The sequence below is a fragment of the Urocitellus parryii genome, chromosome 7, assembly GCF_045843805.1.
Source record: "Urocitellus parryii isolate mUroPar1 chromosome 7, mUroPar1.hap1, whole genome shotgun sequence".
NCBI lineage: Eukaryota > Metazoa > Chordata > Mammalia > Rodentia > Sciuridae > Urocitellus > Urocitellus parryii.
This window is the reverse complement of record NC_135537.1, coordinates 139119983-139139221: the sequence shown is the minus strand read 5'-3', so window position 1 is coordinate 139139221 and position 19239 is coordinate 139119983. Positions and strand designations below refer to the sequence as shown.

The 19239-nt window shown below is 39.0% G+C and overlaps 1 protein-coding gene across 3 annotated transcripts in view; it reads left to right on the top strand.

Annotated features, from left to right (window-relative positions):
* The window catches only part of Vps53 (VPS53 subunit of GARP complex), a 141889-nt gene that overhangs the window by 100948 nt on the left and 21702 nt on the right, over positions 1–19239 (top strand). For all 3 annotated transcript variants that reach the window (XM_026388792.2, XM_026388793.2, XM_026388794.2), the window contains 2 exons: positions 3167–3249; positions 4566–4644. In XM_026388792.2, the coding sequence (XP_026244577.2) occupies positions 3167–3249; positions 4566–4644 (162 nt within the window). The remainder of the gene's footprint in view (positions 1–3166; positions 3250–4565; positions 4645–19239) is intronic.

The window sequence follows — 19239 nt, the reverse complement described above, 5'->3', positions numbered from 1 at the left end:
ATAAATCACTTGCCCCCTATGACCTTGATTAGATACTGATTCAAACAAGTTATTTTAAAATTTTTAAAACAATGAAAGAAATATGAACATAACTAGATATGTGGTGTATTTTTTTTGTCTTGTTTTGTTTGGGTGGTACTGGGTATTAAACCAATGGCAGGAGTGTTTTACCACTGAGCCACATCCCCAGTACTTTTTATTTTTCATATTGAGACAGGGTCTCACTAAGTTGCCAAAGTTAGCCTCAAACTTGCGATCCTCCTGCTCCTGCCTCAGCCTCCCAAGTCACTGGGATTACAGGTGCACACCACCACACGAGGTGATATTCAGTGTTTGATATTAAAGGAATTTTTTTTTTTTGCTGAGTCTTATCTTTCTTAGAGATACATATTGAAATATTTGCAGATACAGTGACAGAATACTTAAGATTTGCTTCAGAATAATTCAAGAAATGGGAGAGTAGGTAAGCATATCAACAAAACAAGACTGGCCATGTGATGACAATTTGGTGATGCTGGCTGATAGGTGCTTTGGTGCATTATCCTGTTCTGTGTTTTTTGTAAATGTTTGAAATATTCCCTATTAAACAGATCTTTAAAGCAATAAAAAGTTTCAAATATTATAAAATCATATACATAAGGATGAAATTTCCCCATAATCTCACCCCCTCAAAGCAACCACTGTTATCTATTTAACTAGTGTATATCCTTTTAAACATTTTTGTTGTATCTTTTTAAATAGAAATGAGGCCACACTCTACATTGCTGTTCTACCACAAGGCAACATTGCTTTGTGTTTAAATCATGGACGTGTTTCCATATCAGTATTACCTCAGCTTTTTTTTTTTTAAACAATGGCATACAGTGTTTCATTCATTCTTTCATTCTTTATCTAGAGATACTTATTAAGCACTTATTATGTCCTAGGCACTACATCTGGTGTTTATTAAGGATGGTGAACAGGGTAGACAAGTTTCTTTCTTCCAGGGAACAGAAATAATTGGAGATGGGGTGTCCAATAAATAAATAAGCCAAGATTTAACTTCCATTGGTGTTAGGAAGAAAACAAATATTGCAGTGCTGGAGGAAGAGAGTTGCCTGAAAAGGAGGGTAGTCACGGAGGACTTCTCCCAGGAAGTGATATTTACAGGAGGAAACTGCCAAGGGAGAGCTTGGAAGAGTTGGGAAGTGAGAGTGTAGCAAAGCAATGGAGCTGGTTAGGAGACGCGAACAGGAAGCACTTCTGGGAGAAGTAGAAATGTGGAGTACAAAGGTCCTGAAGGAGAATCCCCAGTGTATGGGGCTGGGGTTGTGGCTCAGTGGTAGAGCGCTTGCATTGCACGTGAGAGACCCTGGGTTCGATCCTCAGCACCACATAAAAATAAATAAACAAAATAAAGATATTGTGTCAATGTATAACTAAAAAAATATTTAAAAAAAGAATCCCCAGTGTGTCCTACAGACCTCAAAGGCCAGTGCTCTGGAGGCTAACAGGCAAGTCAGGGCCAGAGAGCTAGACGCGATGCAAATCATGGTTGGAAGGTTGAATTTTATTTTCAGTGTAATAGGAAGGGATATTGAAGATTTTAAGCATGATAAGCCTGTACCCTCATTTGTTTCATCAGCCCCTTGTATATGTAAATGTAAATGGTTTCCACATTTGCCAACCGTAGAATGTCAGTTTTACAAGAACAGGATCTTACCTGTTTTGTTCACTGAATAACTCCCTTACTCTGTTAGTCTGGCACAAAATAGGCTTTTGATAACTGTTGGTTGAGTTAATAAATTCTGCAAGGAGTACTTGCATATCTCTGTACATTATTTTCATTATTCCATTAAACTACATTTTTAAATGGGAAATTACCAGATTAGGGACTTCATGTATTTAAAGTTTTGCTTTTTAAATAAATGGCCTTTCAGAAAGATTATACTAGCTGGGTACAGTAGTGCACACCTGTAATCCCAGTGGCTAGGGAAGCTGAGGCAGGAGGATCACAAGTTTAAAGCCAGCCTCAGCAATTAAGCAAAGCTTTGCCTAAGCAACTTAAGTGAGACCCTGTCTCAAAATTAAAAATTAAAAAAAGGGCTTGGGATGTAGCTCAGTGGTTAATTACCCTTGGGTTCAACCCTGGTACCCACCCACCCACCCACCCCCCCAAAAAATTACACTAATTTACACATCTCCAGGAGGATTTTTTTAAATTTATCTAATATTTATTTATTTAGGTACTGGGAATTGAACCAGGGTATTTTACCACTGAGCTACATCCCCAGTTCTTTCAGGGCCTCCTTAACTTGCTGAGGCTGTCCTTGAACCTGTGATCCTCCTGCCTCATTCTCCTGAGCCAATGAGATTATAGGCATGTGCCATTGTGCCTGGATTATAAGAACATTTTAAAATTTAACACAAGGGCTGGGGTTGTGGCTCAGTGGTAGAGCACTTGCCTAGCATCTGTGAGGCACCAGGTTCAATCCTCAGCACCCCATAAAAATAAATAAATTAAGGTATTTTGTCCCATCTACAACTAAAAAAAATTTATTTTTAATTGAACACAAAACATTCATTCTTAGACTGGTAGGATTAGGATTGCTAGATGAATCAATTCCCAGGGATATTTACAGTTCCTGGTCAATCATTTTTTTCTTTGAGGCTGCAGGAGCATGTGTTTCTGTCTTAGGCCATAGGCTAACATGTTTCTTTGGTTTACCACTATGTCTCCAACATCTCAGCAAGCTGGTTGACTCATAGTAATGCTCAATAAATAATATAACTGATTAACTCATTTTACTACCACTCATCAGCAAAGGTTTCCAGTGTTGGTGGGCAAGTCTGAAGTTCTTGAGGCAGGGAATATCTTAAAAATCAGGGTCTTTTCAAGATTAACTATAAATGTTTGGTGTATCATAAGAAAAAGTACAACACTGGTTATGAAGAAGTTCATTTTCTGGCCCTACTGCTTACTGTCTGGGATAAGCTAATCTTAATTTCTCACCTGGAAGATGAGGATAATAATAGAATCTTCCTTACAGGGTTGAGAGAATTAAATATTCTCTCAATATTGAAAGTGTCTAGAATTGTACCTGATCCCTCAAACTTAGTAAACATTATTATTATTGTACTCCTTCAATAATCATTAAACATATTTCTGTTTCTCTTTTTCTAACAGTTAGAAGAAAAACTCAAAGAAAAAGTTGATGTAAGTCTGACTGAACGAATCAATCTCACGGGAGAAATGGACACATTCAGCACGTATGTACCTCACACAAGTTTGCTTGGGGCTTGTCCTTTCTCCTTCATGGGGCAGCATGTGTCAGGATGTTGGCTATAGTCACTTCAGAACCTAAAAGGTTTCCAGGGCCTTCTGCTGGATAGGGATTATTTCCATTTTGTTCTCCATTAGCCATCAAGAAGAAGCATTAAAATTGGCAGCTGCCTCCTGTTCTGCCTCCTCAGATGCAGTTGTTCTTTTAGCTAACTGTTCTTTATCATTGCACTGTCTAGAATAACCCAAGAGAAGAAATCCTCCCTTGGCTATCCCTATAGGAAGTTCTAGTTCTAGGCTTTCCCTCTTTTCCCTCTGTCGACACCTGCATCCTCCTGTGTTTTAGGGAGTTTTTATCTGTTTGTTTATTTTCTGGTTTTGAGACAAAGTTTTGGTATGTTGCCCAAGCCAGGCTCAAATCATCTTCTTCCTCAGCCTCCCCAGCACTCTGGGACATAAGCATGTACCACTGTGGGCATGGGCATGAGCCTTTATGCCTGACCATCTCTTTTGCTTTCTTATTTTGCAGTGCAGGGCTTCACACATGCTGGGCAATACTCTGAGCTACAACCCCAGACTGTGTTTTATATTACAAAGCATAAACTGCCAGCTTTTAGCCATCGGGAGTGCGGGGGGAGGGGGAGAGGGAGAGAGAGAGAGAGAGAGAGAGAGGGAGTGTGTGTGTGTGTGTGTGTGTGTGTGTGTGTATTCGAGGGGGCCAAGGGTGGACTCTATCCAAGAAGTTCAAATAGCAAAACCTTCTTAGGATATTTCTCTCCTTGTTATGACTTTGCAATATTTTTGTTATTATCAGTTCCTGTTCCACTGCCTTTAACTAGAACAAGGATGGACCAAACTTTAGCTTTCACTCAACCATTTATTGAGGAAAAAAATCAAAATTCTCCTTTTTTCCCTGACCTTACAAGCTTTATAAAACAGTTACTCTTGGAAGAGAACTCAAAGAAGGTTTTGGAGATGACAGTTCAGGGGCCTACCTATAGAAGTGTAGGTCTTGACTGGGTGGGGACCCACCCAAATACGAGCAGTCTGAGAGTTTGCCTGTGTGTGTGTGTGTGTGTGTGTGTGTGTGTGTATGTGTATGTGTTGAAGACGGAGTTGAGAGTGGACTCCAAGAGTCCAAGCCAAGAACAGCTAACTGCTCCTTCATGGTCATTCATTAAAACTTTAGTTTGGGGAAATGAAAATAAATTTTACACAGGTGACTAAAATATTTGGAGGGGCCTGTGTCAGTCATTCAAACAGTGGTTTTTAAAAATATTGACCACAGTGATTTGATTTGCAGTGTCATCTCCAGCAGTATTCAGTTGCTGGTTCAGGATCTAGATGCAGCCTGCGATCCTGCCTTGACTGCCATGAGCAAGGTAAGGTTTTAAGAACTGGCTTATTACTAGACTTCCAAGAGTGACCAAGGTGGTTTCTGCTGGCCTTTGCCTGCAGCTCCTTTCAGACACTTCAGTGCTTAAAGTATCAGCAGAGAGGAAAATGGAAAGACCTCTCAGGTTCCCAAAAGTGCTCACTTCATCTTGTATCTTAGGCCATTGCTTGTCCTTTGAGGATGAGACAGGGAGCTGAAGTGCTTGGTGAGACAAAAATCAGTATTGTCTTTGATTAGCATCTGACTTGTGCTGAAAACCTTAATGTGGTCTCACCAGAATGGGTATTTTTTAAGTGCTTAAAGCAGTAACTTCTGACTTATTCTTCATTCTTGCCCACTAAGAGGGACTCTTTCTGAGCCCAGGTGCAAGATTATTCAATCCAACTGTGAACTCTTCATTTCCTAGTATCCTACTGATCTATCAGTCAGCCCTTGGTCCTCCTTTGGCACTTACCACGTGCTATCTCATGTTCTTATTTTTGGCTTTTCTCTGTCAAAAGGCTGTACGTTCCTTAAGTGTATGGATTATGTCTTATACCATCCTTTGTCTCTCATATTGTCGAGTGTAGAAAACTCTCATGCTTCTTAAATAAATTAAAAGTAGGTCATTCTTTATTTATTTTAAGCCCAAATAATTATTCAACTATAACCTTGTAGAGCAGAGGTTGGCAAACTGTAGCCTGTAGGCCAAATCTGGTCTGCTACCTGTTTTAGTAAATGAAGTTTTATTGGAATATAGCCATACCATTCACTTATAAACTATATATGGCTGCTGTTGTACTACTACTATAGAATTGAGTAATTGCAATGGAGACCATAAAACCCACAAAGCTGAAATATTTACTATTAAGCCACCTGGTAAAAGTTTACCAATGCCTATTCTAGAATCACGGGCTCTTGTAGCATCTTTGCAAATTCTGAAGGAAGAACTTCCCTGGCTCATATTATCCTGTAGTTGTGGGAGAGAGCAATAGAAGGAACCCTGACTTTAGAGTCAGAAAAATCTAACTCTTCCAGTTTTTCCTTTGAGGCTCCTGAGTGAAAGACTTACCCTGTCTGGACCCGCTAACTGCTCTGTATGTGAAATGTGGCTGTCTGCCTCCTAGAGTTGTTGTAAGGATGAAATAAGAAGAGGGTGCCAGGCCTGGTGCCTGTTATATGGCAAGTGCTCAATAAGTGTTAGTTCCTTCTGTCTTATCAGAAGTAGTGGCCATGTCACAAGGTTCTGGAAGCAGACATTTGGCCTGAATCTGGCTTTGCAGTAATTATCAATATTTAACAGCCAAAAACGTTCACTGGAGAAAAGATGGCCTATTCAACAAATGGTTCTAGCAAAACTGAAAATCCAAATGTAGCAAAATGAAATTAAACCTCTGTCTCTCACCCTGCACAAAAATCAACTCAAAGTGGATCAAAGACTTAGGCATTAGAACAGAGACCCTGCACCTAATAGAAGAAAAAATAGGCCCAAACCTTCACCATGTCAGCCTAGGATCTGACTTCCTTAACAAGACTCCTAAGCACAAGAAGTAAAACAAGAATTAATAAATGGGATGGATTCAAATTAAAAAGCTTTTTCTCAGCAAAGGAAACAATTAGTAGAGTGAAGAGAGAGCCTACAGATTGGGAGAAAATCTTTATCACATGCACCTCGAAAAAGCATTAATCTCTAGGATCTATAAAGAACTCAAAAAACTTAACACCAAAAAAACAAATAACTTAATCAATAAATGGGCTAAGGAACCGGACACTTCATAGAAGAAATACAATTGATCAACAAATATATAAAAAAATGTTCAACATCTCTAGCAATTAGAAAAATGCAAATCAAAACTGCTGTAAGATTTCATATGACTACTGTTAGAATGGCAATCATCAAGAATACAGGCTACAATAAATGTTGGCGAGGATGTGGTGAAAAAGATACGCTCATACGTTGCTGGTGGGACTGCAAATTGGTGCAACCACTATGGAAATTAGTATGGAGATTCCTCAGAAAATTGGGAATGGACCCACCATTTGACCTATCCCACTTTTTGGTTTATACCCAAAGGACTTAAAATCAGCATACTATAGTGATGCAGCCACATCATTGTTTATAACAGCTCAATTCACAATAGCTAGACTATGGAACCAACCTAGGTGTCCCTGAATAGATGAATAAATAAAGAAAATGTGGTATATATACTCGATGGAATATTACTCAGCTTTAAAGAAGAGTAAAATGATGGCATTTTCCAGTAAATGGTTGGAGTTGGAGAGTATCATGCTAAGCAAAATAAGCCAATCCCACAAAACCAAAGGCCAAATGTTTTCTCTAATATGTAGATACTAATTCACAATAAGGCGGGGGGGGGGGGGCACTAGGGAAGAATAGCATTACCATAGATTAGATAGAGGGAAATGATGGGAGGGAAGAGGAGAGGATGTGGGAATAGGAAAGATAGTAGAATGAAACAGACATTATTACTGGATGTATATATGTGACTACATGATCAATATGATTCTGCAACATGTGCACTCAGAAAAATGAGAAACTATATCCCATCTATGTATGATATATCAGTGCATAAATGCATTCTACTGTTATGTATAACTAATTAAAACAAAATTTTTAAAAAAAAAAATTAACAATAATAGAACTAAAAGCAAAACATGGTCTTTAGAAAAGTTTTAAAGAGTGGGGGCTTGGGTGATATCTCAGTGGTAGAGCGCTTCCCTGGCATGTGTGAGGCACTGGGTTTGATCCTCAGCATCATGAATAAATGAAAAGGTAAATTCTAGCTCTCTGTTAAAAAAAAAAAAAAGGATGAAATGGGAAGTTGTGAAAAAGCTGATGTCACAAAGTTTCTATTTGAAAAGCTGATCCTTTCACCAATCAGATGCTGATAAGTATTTTCAGTATCCTCAGTGTTTACAAGTAGAGCACTTTGAGCAGGCAGATTGAGGCTAATCCATTTCCTTAAAGGAATATGGCTATGAGGATTCATTTTGTAGGTTCCAGTTATCCCCTGGCTGCTAGTATAGCTGCTGGTGAGTGGTCACTACATCCTGAATGAGATCTTTTCCAGCTGCCATCACTCCTGAACTGCCACACACTTCAGCCTGGAATGCAGCTGGTGGAAGAATTTTTACATTTACCAAAGGAAGAGTGTGTGTGGGGGGGTGTTGTTTGGGGTATTTTTGTAAAATAACACTTGGAGGGGTTTAACACTCCAGGTGTTGCTTATATGAACTGTCAGTTCATTAGGTGGATTTCCCTCCAGCTGCCTCCTACCCCACCATCCATTTCTTCCCCCAGACCCACACTGGCAAGTATTAACAGAGACCATACCTCCAGAACCTTTTGTTTATATCATAGAAAACCTCAGACTTGGGAACACAGCAGCTGCAAGGTCATTACCTTTTGTCTGATCTTCTGGAGTTGTAGCAAAATGAAATCCATGTGATGAAAATAAACACACCAAGTGGTCACAAATTGATTCAAAATACACACTCCATTATTTGTACCTGCATCCTATTTCGTGTAGTTTCCTCTAGGATTTTTAAACACTTTTGTGACCATGATTATTTCTGTCTCTGATTTCATCATTCCTCTTTCACGTTGAACAGTTTAGCTTAGACTGTACCTAGCACAGTGCTGGGAGTTGCAAGGAAGTCAGGAAAGGCATAGACATTATTTCAAGGTGTATAGGTTCTGGTACGCAAGGAGTAATGCTTGTGTTGAGAGTAATGTCCAAAAAACTGCAGTACAAGGCCTGGTGGAATCAGTGCTGTAAGAAAAGTACAGAATTTCAAAAAGGGGAGAGTTTATACCCAGGTGGGTAAGCAAGAAAAGCCTTTGCAAGCAAGTGGCATTGGAATAAAAGAGGGCAAGGATTTGAATGAATTTGGTTAGGCAGGCATTCCAATAGAGTGGCCATGTGAATAATGGTTTGTGAAGTCAGGAAACTTAGTTTTATTAAAATTGCCAGTCTCATGAAACATCTTAGTAATTCCACAGAGTACTGTGTTCCTGGACCTGCGTGATCAAGGTTGGAAGCAATCTGCCCTCTAGGCGTGTGTACTCTGCTGGGGAGCAAACTCACAATGATGTAAATAGATGTGTTTTATAAGTAGTGAGAAAATGAGAGTGGGGCTTCAAAATGGAGTAGTCGCTAGATGATTCTGAGTTGATGAAAGAAGGCTTTCTTGACAAGATGGAATGAGTCCGGCAATGCAGTTAGGTCTTTGTCCTGAGAGGAGACCAAGGTATCCCATGGTCTCCTCCTTCACTGGCATATAGGGCTTTTTTATTTGTTCCGTCTCTACCTAGTTAGCTTTGTTTTTGCCCCTCCTCTCTGTGTTCCCTGTGCTCCCGTCTTGGAGTCATTCTCCCTTTACTGAAGGTGCATTGCTTTATTGTGGCATCCATCTTTTTTCTCATTCCATTCTTTCTGCCTAAAATTCTCTTCCCACTGTTATCTATCCAACAAGCATACTCTTTATGATGCAGTTTTAATATCTTTCCCCTTGTTAAATTGAAATATAATTCACATAACACAGGACTCACTCCCTTTCAAGTATAAAATTTTAGTACATTTACAAAGTCAAGCAGCCTCTACCACTAATTCCAGAACATCTTCATCTCTCCAAGATGAAACCTTGTACTCAATACCAGTCACTCCCCACTCCCCTGACAACCATTAATCGACTTTGTCTCTATAGATTTGCCTATCTGAACATTTTTATGTAAATAGGATCATACAGTATGCAGCTTTTTGTGCTTGGCTTATTTCACTTTGCATAGTGTGGTATGTGACTTATCATGCATCAGTACTGCATTCCTTTTTTTTTTTTTTTTTTTTAAATGCTGGTGATTAAACCCAGGGCCTTGCACATGGTAAGCACACACTGTACCACCGTGCTACCGTAGTCCCTACTTCATTCCTTATTATGACTAAATAATATTCTACCATGTGAATATGCCACATTTTATTTGTTCATCAGTTGATGGACATTGGAATTATTTTCACTTTTTTAATGTTTACAAATAATGATATCAACTTTGGATGAACATGTTTTCAGTTTTCTTAAGTATATGCATAGGTGTGGAACTGCTGAGTCATGCGATAACTTTATATTTAACATTTTGAGGAACTGCCAAATTGTTTTCCAAAGTGACTGGGCTATCCACCAGTAAAGTATGGGGGGATTCTGATTTTTCCACATCTTTGGCAACATTTATTTCCCCCCCTTTTTTTTTTTTTTAATTTTGGCCATTCTTTGTGAGTGTGATAGACACCTCATTTTGTTTTCAGTTGGCAGTTCCCTGGTAACTAAAACATTAAACATCTTTACATGTGCTTATTGGCAATTTGCATATCCTCTTTCAATTAAATCTTTTTCTCATTGTAAAACTGAGTTTTATTTCTATTGTTGAGTTGTAAAATTTCTTTTTATAGTCTGGCTATTGGATCCTTTAGCAGATATCTGATTTGTAAATATTTCCTCCTATTCTGTGTGTTGTCTTTGTTGTTAATGTCCTTTAATGTTGCTGAATACTTTATTTATTAATTTTTTTTTGAGGTGTTGGGAATTCAACCCAGGGCCTTGTGCATGCTAGGCAAGTGCTCTACCACTGTCCTATAGCATCACCCCTTTTTTTTTTTTTTTTTTTAATTTTGAGACAGTGTTTCAATTGACTGGTCTCAAACTTGTGATCATCCTGCCTTAGCTTCCTGAGTAGCTTGTGTTGCCAGTGTGCATCACCTGGTGTTTGTGTGTGTTTGGAGGTGGGGGACTTAAACACCATTAACCTAATCCAAAATCACAAATATTTACCTGGTGTTTTCTTCTAAGAATTTTATAGTCTTAGCTCTTACATTTAGGTTTTCAATCTGTTTTGAGTTAATTTTTGTATATGGTGTGAGGTAAGGGTTCGACTTTTTTGTTTTATATGTGGATATCCAGCTCTCTCAGTACCATTTGCTCAAAAGATTATACTTCCCCCATTGGATGGACTTGACACCCTAAATCAGTTAAAAATTAGCTAACCATAGTTGTAGGGGTTTCTCTCTGGACTCTCAGTTCTATTCATTTATTGATATGTTTGTGCTTATGCCAGTACCGCACTGTTTTGATTATTATTGCCTTGTAGTAATCTTTGAAATCAGGAATGATAAGTCCTCCAACTTTGTTCTTTTTCAATATTGTTTTGGTAACTCTGGGTCTCTTGCAATGTCACCATTTCTTGTCACACCAAGGTCATTCCTGTTTCACTCTCAAGATATCACAACCCTTACACTATCTCTCTGTTATACAATTATTTTCATATCTCTGTCTTTGCTATTAAACTTTGAATAACTTGAGGATTGTGTTTTATTCCTTTTGGATGTCTATGGCGTAGCACAGTATTTGCTTTATAGCAACACTCTCTGAATGACTTCTTCCTGAAGACAGGAAGAAGAAAGAACTAAGGACCATGGACACCCATTTGACAAAAATAGTGACAAAGTGAAACAGGTAACTACTGAGCAGATGGAGATGGATAGAGCCAGTAAAATGGACATCTGTAGGTATGGCTTTGTCATAAACTCCTTGAAATCTTTAGGCACATATCAAGTGAAGGTGGTGTGATATTCCTCAGTATACTTAAGTAGCATCTTCAGCAAGTGGCTTCCTAGAGCTGATTGAAGAAAGGTCAGAATTAGGAATGCTAATTAACTCCTATAGGTGAGGGCTGGAGCCCTTCTGCTAGACAAGGAGAGAAAATTTCAGGGTGGGCAAGTTTGGCTGAAACCACATGGAGGAGCAACCTTAAACTGGCCAAGATCAAGTGGAGGAATCAAGATACGGTAATAGTTTGGTGGTCCCTCTAAAACTAACTTTGAGGTCACAGTAGTCACTGATAAGTTATGAAAATTACCTTTCAGACAACTTGTTTTCCCCATATTATTTCCTTAGATGAGCTTTATGAGATGATAAGTTGCTATTTGTTGAGCACTTACCAGGAAGCAGACACCCAAGTGCCTATGTTATTTAATTCTATCGATAAACTTAGAAGGTAGCCGTGTTACTTCTCCCTTTCACAGAGTGCACTGAAACACAGAGAAGTTAAGTCATTTATCCAAGATTTCTTAGCTAGCAAATCCAGGATTCAATCTCATGTCTGTCCATTCAGACTCCTGTCTGTCCCATGCCTCGCATACAGAGAGAGAACAAGTCCTTCTGGCAAATGTGGCAACCTTCACAAAATCAGCTTTCATAACTTGCCTAAAGTAGAAGAATGGTAAGACAGCCTGGGCCTAGTGCTGCTAGCTTCACATGAGAATTCATGCATCCTTGATTTTGAGCTCTCTAGGTGTTCACAGTGATCGTGTTAGGTATCAGTCTTCAGCTTTTCTTGATATCCCATGGATATGTTTTTTTCTTGTATACATGACTTTCCTATGGGGGAGAAAATGTGTTGAGTAACCAATGCAAGTATTCCTGCCGGCTTTGTGTATTGCCTCTGAAAATTAATGAACTGTCCTTCTGATACATTTGTCTGTTTCTTTCTTCTTTCTCTCTGTCTCTTTCTTATATTATGCCAAATATAGTAGTGAAGCCAGAAATAAAGCCAAGTGTCCTGATTCTTGAGAAAGAATTGTTTGGAGTGTTGTGTTGGAAATATAAAGAGTTTTGTTCCTTAGACATAAATTCTGCAAATTCTTAGGAGTTAATATATCCAGATATAGCCTTAAAAAGTAGGATTTTTTTTTTTTTTTAATCTATGACCTCCTTAAAAGGGACCATTGTTCCCATGGTCCTCTCCTTACTGTGTCGTTTTTATGAGGGCTTCTTACTAGGTTGAAAGAATCTAAATCTCTGTCCAAAATCAAACCCACTTAGCTTTTTCTCATTAATTGTAATTTTAGAAAACAACAATAACAACAGAAAGAAACAGAATAAATTAAATTTCCTTACAGTCTGGCATGTAATTTCTATTAGGTTTCAGGATTGTGAACATGTACTAATTTAGGGAGCTGTGTTACTATCCCCCACAGACATTTTGAAATAACTAGAACAGTCCTCAAATCTGTTCTCATTTTCTGTCATTAAAATGCAGGTCTATTTCAGAAGGCCCACAGAACACCATGGATAAGGAGTCTTTACGTTCACTTTCCATGTAATCAGGATACATCTTTCTTATTTCATAAAAAATATTTTCACTGTGATAAAAGCAGATCACCTTCATTCTAGAAAGCGCAGGTATTTTGAAAAAGAAGAATATTTAAACCTCCTGTAATTCCAATTGACAGATATATTTTTCAGTCTTTTGTTTTATGCAGACACATTTAAAAATAATAAGCTCATATGGGCTGGGGATGTGGCTCAAGCGGTAGCACACTCACCTAGCATGTGTGCGGCCCAGGTTCGATCCTTTGTAGCACCACATACAAACAAAGATGTTGTGTCCGCCGAAAACTGAAAAATAAATGTTAATTCTCTCTTAAAAAAAAGTTCATTATTTTCATTGTTTTATACCTGTTTTTCTCTGCTAATGGTTTTAATAGCTCTCTATATCATTTAATCCAGAGTTATATTTTCAGTGGTTGCATAGTATTCCATAGTACAAAATATTTACTGTGAAAATCATAACAATAGCTAACATTTATCATGGAATTAATATGTATGAGGCACTGTATTAACAGCATTCTATGGATTATATTTTAATATTATCATCATTGCAATTTTATAGATGAGAAAGCTAAGACTTAGAGAGATTAGGTAACTTGCTCATGTCACACACTTAGAAGTGTCATACACATAGTCAAGTCTGCATTTCTTCATCCCAAATACTGCTGTTTCCCTTAAAATGTGTTTGATCTGGGGCCACTAGCAAGCATGAGTCACTGAGTTCCATCCCCTGAGGCCCATTATGCAAAAAAATAAAAACAAAAATGTGTTTAATCTATTTGCTCTTCATGGCTATTTATTTCCAGGTTTTCACATTTATAGTCTGATGGTGAGCAGTCTCGTGCATATGTAATTTTCTTTTCTGAATATTCATAACTATTAACTTCAAATCCATTGCCCTAGAGGGAATTGCAGAAATCAAAGCTTATGTGATGAATGCTAAGATTTTTTTATAGAAATTTTCAAATTGTTTTAAGAAAGGTTGTATGAAATCACCTTCCCATTGGCCCAGCAGTGGATAGAAATATATACAGACAAAACACATATATATCTTCTTACACCCTTGGTTACTTCAATTTCTCTTCGGGATCATCTTAATTTTTCCCCCTGGGAGTTAGGGAACATGTATCCCTGAGCAAAGAGGGGAAACAAATCATTCCTTCTTCCTCCTCTACATGATCATCATCACCATTATTCTCACCTGTAATCCTACACTATTGTTCCTCACCCTCATTCTGCATGCAGATTTTGCTTGTCCCAGTTCCCCCAGCTAATGTCAGGTTCATGTAGGGTGGTAGCTGTTCTTTTGAAGAGTAATAACATAAAATGGAAAGAACATGGACTTTGGGGTTCAACAAACCAGTATCCTGACCTCAGTCTTACTAACTTGCCTCATTAGACAAGTCCCCGAAGTCTGCCATTCTGTTTTACCGTCTGTACAGCAGGAGTAAAAATACCCCCTTCACTGCATCATTGTAAGTAGTAAGTTCATGTGAAAATGTCAGCCTCTGTGTCTGGTACATAGTTGGTGGTCATAAATATTCCTTCTCTTCTTTGTTTCCCACACAGTGCTTGGTCCAGTGCTGTGTATGCAGAAGGTACCTATAACTATCACAAATGTTTACTGTCAGAGTAAAAGTAGTCCAAACAAGAGTTAAAGAGAGTGTGTGTGCACGTGTGCCTGAGTAAAGTCCCTGGCTTGGGACCCACAGCTCACTCAGCAGCCTAAACCACAGCACTAGACCCCAGTTGCCTGAAATGTTCCCAAGTCCAAATGTCTTGAGACTGTGCTCTGTATCTCTCTAATTCAGTGATCAAAATTAATAGGTGGGAATTTAAATTTTCATTTGAAGGAAATTCATTTCTCAGGAAATCTCTTTACAAGCTTTATATAGCAATAGAAAAAAAAAAAACAAGATCCATAGTAAGCTAGTTGTGTTGTCTGATCCATGGATTAATCAGAGTTCTCTGCTGCAGTGGGCTCTCTGGGGAATAGTGATTATCTCCCAGGCTTCCCTGGGAAGTGTCAGCATGGACCACACACTAAAGGCAGCAGAAATAGATCCCTGGAGATGCTCTGGGCTCCACTTCCCTCCCTGTGGTTAAATATGGGGTTCTGAAAGCTTCCACTGATACTATCTTGGTTTCCTTGCATCTTTAGTACTACTTTTTTATAAACTGTTTCTGATTGTTTTTATAGTACCAGTTGAACACAATGTGGTATTCAACCCCATTCCTTCCCACCACCACCCTCTAAACAAAAAGCACAAATGGAAAATTTTTAAATTGTAGAGGGGTAACTTTTAAATGTCCGAAATCTTAATTATTCTTGTAGCTTTTCATGATGTTTGTTCTCCAACGCAAGCTGCAAAATAAATAAATAAAATTTAAAATCATGAATCCACTTGACTTTTGCTAATAGATCTTTTGGATGAGATCTTTGCTTGATATCTGTATATTTCTTTAGCTTCTCCTTGAGAAACAGAGCTTACCCTGAACTAAGTCCCAGTTAAATGCTTTTGTTTTGACAATTGTCTAGAAAGAATCCTAACATAGTGCTTGGGCTTTAGACAGACCTGGTTGTTTCAACTCTTTTACTAGCTACATGACTTTGATGAAGTTACTTAATCTCTTTGAGTTTTTTTTTTTTTCATTTCCTCATCTATGAGATTATTGTGAGAACTGAGCGAGACCATGTGTGAATGGTAAATGAACTGATGTATATACATTGCCTGGCAAGACATATGCATGGTAGATGTCTTGGTGGTAGATCATAACATGGGTTTCTTTGTCGATTTGAGTTAGAACTCAACCCTTAAGTCATCTGGGATGACTGAGGGCAAACATCAACCTTTGAAGTAATGGCTGGACAGAATCACTACTAACTGTATTTTGCACATTTCTAAAAATAAAGGTAATATCAACTTTTATTGTTTGTTAGCACATTAAATCATTTTCTTACTTCACTAACCTAGCTTAAATTTAAAATCATGAGGGGCTAGAGTTGTGGCTCAGTGGTAGAGCACTTGCCTGGCACATATCAGGCACTAGGTTCAATCATTAGCACCACATAAAAATAAATAAATAAAACTTAAAATCATGAATCCACTTGACTTTTGCTAATACTTTTTTAAAAATATATTTATTTTTTAGTTGTAGTTGGACACAATACCTTCATTTTATTCATTCATTTTTATGTGGTGCTGAGGATCGAATTCAGGGCTGCACACGTGCAAGGCAAGTGCTGTACCGCTGAGCCACAATCCCAGCCCCTAATACTTTTTTTAACTTGACCAATGGAGCCAGATATCTTCACATATATTCCAAATGTGGCCACGTACTGTCTTCACCAGTGGTTATCAAGAGGAATTAAATGGGGTACAGGCAAACTAACCAGTGGGAACATGAAGAAATCCCACATCCCATGCTTTGTCCTGCTTCAGAGCTGCTTTGTAGCCAACAACAGAGTATGTCTCCACCTCCTTTTATGGTCTTCTTCTATGAGTGGAAAACTGTAATGTTTAGATAATTATTTATAAGCTATTTTGAGATAAAAATATGCAGTGGTGCCAACATGGAATGCAGTAGTCATTTCTGTGGAAGAGCTTCATGTTGACTGGGGACATCAAGCCCTGTTCAGTTCTGTGTTTACCCAGTGCATTCTACTCCAAGTCTTGCTGCAAAGCTTGGGAAAAGAACATGAAGTATAGACTTAATAGCACCTGTCCTGGCCTCACCCTATGAGCTCATTGACAGTCACCTAGGATGCTCATTGTTTAGAAGGATCAAATCTTTAATATCAAAAGGAAAAAGAACCTCTCAAGGTAAAAGATAATGAGGAAAACATAACTAGAGCAGTCAAATATAAAGGCAGTTCATATTAGAGCTTTCTACTGCTTTTCCATTGTTTATTTCTATTTTTCCCCCAGTAAAAATTCTTCTTTTTCCTGCAGGGTATGGTGGCAGACACTTTTATTCCCAGCTACTTAGGAGGCTGAGACAGGAAAATCACTTGTTCCAAGAAGTCCAAGGTTAGCCTAGGCAACATAACAAGACCTGACTTAAAAGAAAACAAAAAGAGAGAATTTCCTTTTCCTGTCTGGAGCTGGCTGTGAAGCCTGCATAGGCTCTTGGTGTCTCTGGGCTTTTTTTTTCCTTGCCCTACTTCCACAAAGGTTTTGGGGATTGAACCCAGGGCCTCACCACTAAGCTACACCCCAGCCCTGGGTCTTGTTTTCTCCTCTGTGAAATGAAGATGGAGCTCCTTTCCTTCTTTTCTATGGTTCTGTGCTTACACATATCCAAAGGTCTTAGAATCTCAGTAACTGCTGACCTGAAGAAACATTAGGACAGAACAGAGTCCTTTGAGCTTCCCAGGGCTGGGGAATCATCCACATACAATAGGATTCTTTTAAACAAGTTCTCTCGGTATTGAATTTTTCCTTTCCCCAAGAGCTCTATAAAAATAGTGTTTTCTTGCCAGAGACATCAAGGCTCAGAACTACTGGCCTCCTCCTGTGAACAGTCTATGGTTTGTTTTTGGTTTGGGATCTTTTTTAACAGACAGTCCAGCTCCACTGAGAGGCTGACTCAGCAGTACTTCTCCAGCACGTTCCTGCTCTTGTCAGGATCCCAGTGCCCGGTCCCTGCCAGCTGGGGCAGGCCGGGAACCAATGATACCCTATTCCCCACCCCCCCCTGTGTGTCCCAAGGGGAAAGAGACCCTGCAGTGGTGCTTCTGTTTTCCAGACATGTCTCCTAATTCTCCTTAGGGTGTCAGAACTTGAGCTCATTTTTGTTCATGGCCAAAGACTATCTCTCTCATGATACTCATCTCCCCAAAACCTATCAACCACATAGTCCCCGAGGCTCTTTCCTTCCTTGTTCCGCATATCACTGACTTATCCTCTGATCTGCCTTTAGTGTTTGCCAGAGATCCTCTTTCCCTTTATTGAAATCCCATCATAATCCCAAAGGCTTTAGGAATGTAAGATTCTGTATGCACACCTTTAAAATGTTTTTATTGTGGAAAATTTCAGATGTATTCAAAAGTAAAGAAAACAAATATAGTGAACCCTGTGTACCTGTCACCCAGCTTCACTAATCATGTTTCATCTGCACCTGCAGCCCCCTCCCCTGGCCCCAGATTGCTTTGTGTGTTTTATTTTTATTTAGTTTTTAGGACATGGATATCTTTAAGGGCCATTATTCAGCTAGCCATGGCATGTGGTGGAGGAGCCAGAGAACAGAGTCCTCAATCAAGTGTTTTTTATCTTTGTGATCTAGGACCATGTTAGTTCAACAACAACCAGAACTGAGTTTGAGTCCCCTAGGCCAGTCTTTTGACTGGGCTGCACCCAAGGGTCAGGTGGGTGGGGCAGCCATTGGAGGGAGAAAAAGAAGCATTATGTCAAGAAATGTCAGGCAAAATTTCTAAATTTTATCAGGACATGGTGACATATACCTGTGATCCCAGCAACCTGGGAGACTGAAGCAGGAGAATCATAAATTCAATCATAAATTAAAATCATAAATTTTACTAATTTGGCAACTTAATAAGACCCTCTCTCAAAATAAAAAAGAAAAAGGGCTGAGGATGTAACTCAGTGGCAAAGTGTCCCTGGTTTAAATCCATACCATCCCAGCCCCCCACACACACACAGTAAAAAAATTCCTAAATTTTTAAAATAAGCATATAGCATACACCATCCCTTTCTTCCTATTACCAAAGATATGGTTAAGAGGAAATTAACTTTTTTGGAAGGCAGTCACATTCAGTTACTAGACTTGTCTCACCCTGAGGAGGTGAGGGAGGTTGAGCTGATTTTGGAGGCGACTCCTCCAGTGCTTGACAATCGGATGACACAACCATAGTGAATGTGGAATGTCTGCTGAATACCTTGACTAATGAACCATTGTTAGGTGGCCTTTGCAACAAAAGACACACTGATGTTAGGTTGCAGAGGGTCTGGGAAGCCTAAAATGGTACAGGTGGTTCCAGAGCCAGAGGATGTGGCCTGAGTCTGCAGATTGGACTGGAATAGGGACACAATAACCTGAAGAAATATAATCAGAGGTGAAGCACTGTCATAGTCAGCTTTTCATTGCTGTATCAGAATACCTGAGAAAATCAACTTAAAGGAGGGAAGATTTATTTTGGCTCCTGGTTTCAGTTCATGATTGACCAGCTCCATTGTTTCTGGGCCTGTGTGAGGCACAACATCATGGTACAAGCAGCTGGTGGAGCAAAGCTGCTCACCTCATTGTGGCCAGGAAGCAAAGAGAGAGCAACCCCAGGTTATTTTGAAGTAAATATCACATGTTGTAGCAACTTTAAAGAATCCCAAACTCCTCCCAATTTACTCATGGGAAAGGTATAAGTTAATCCTCTTTCAGATTTGACTGCATTAGCACTGCCACC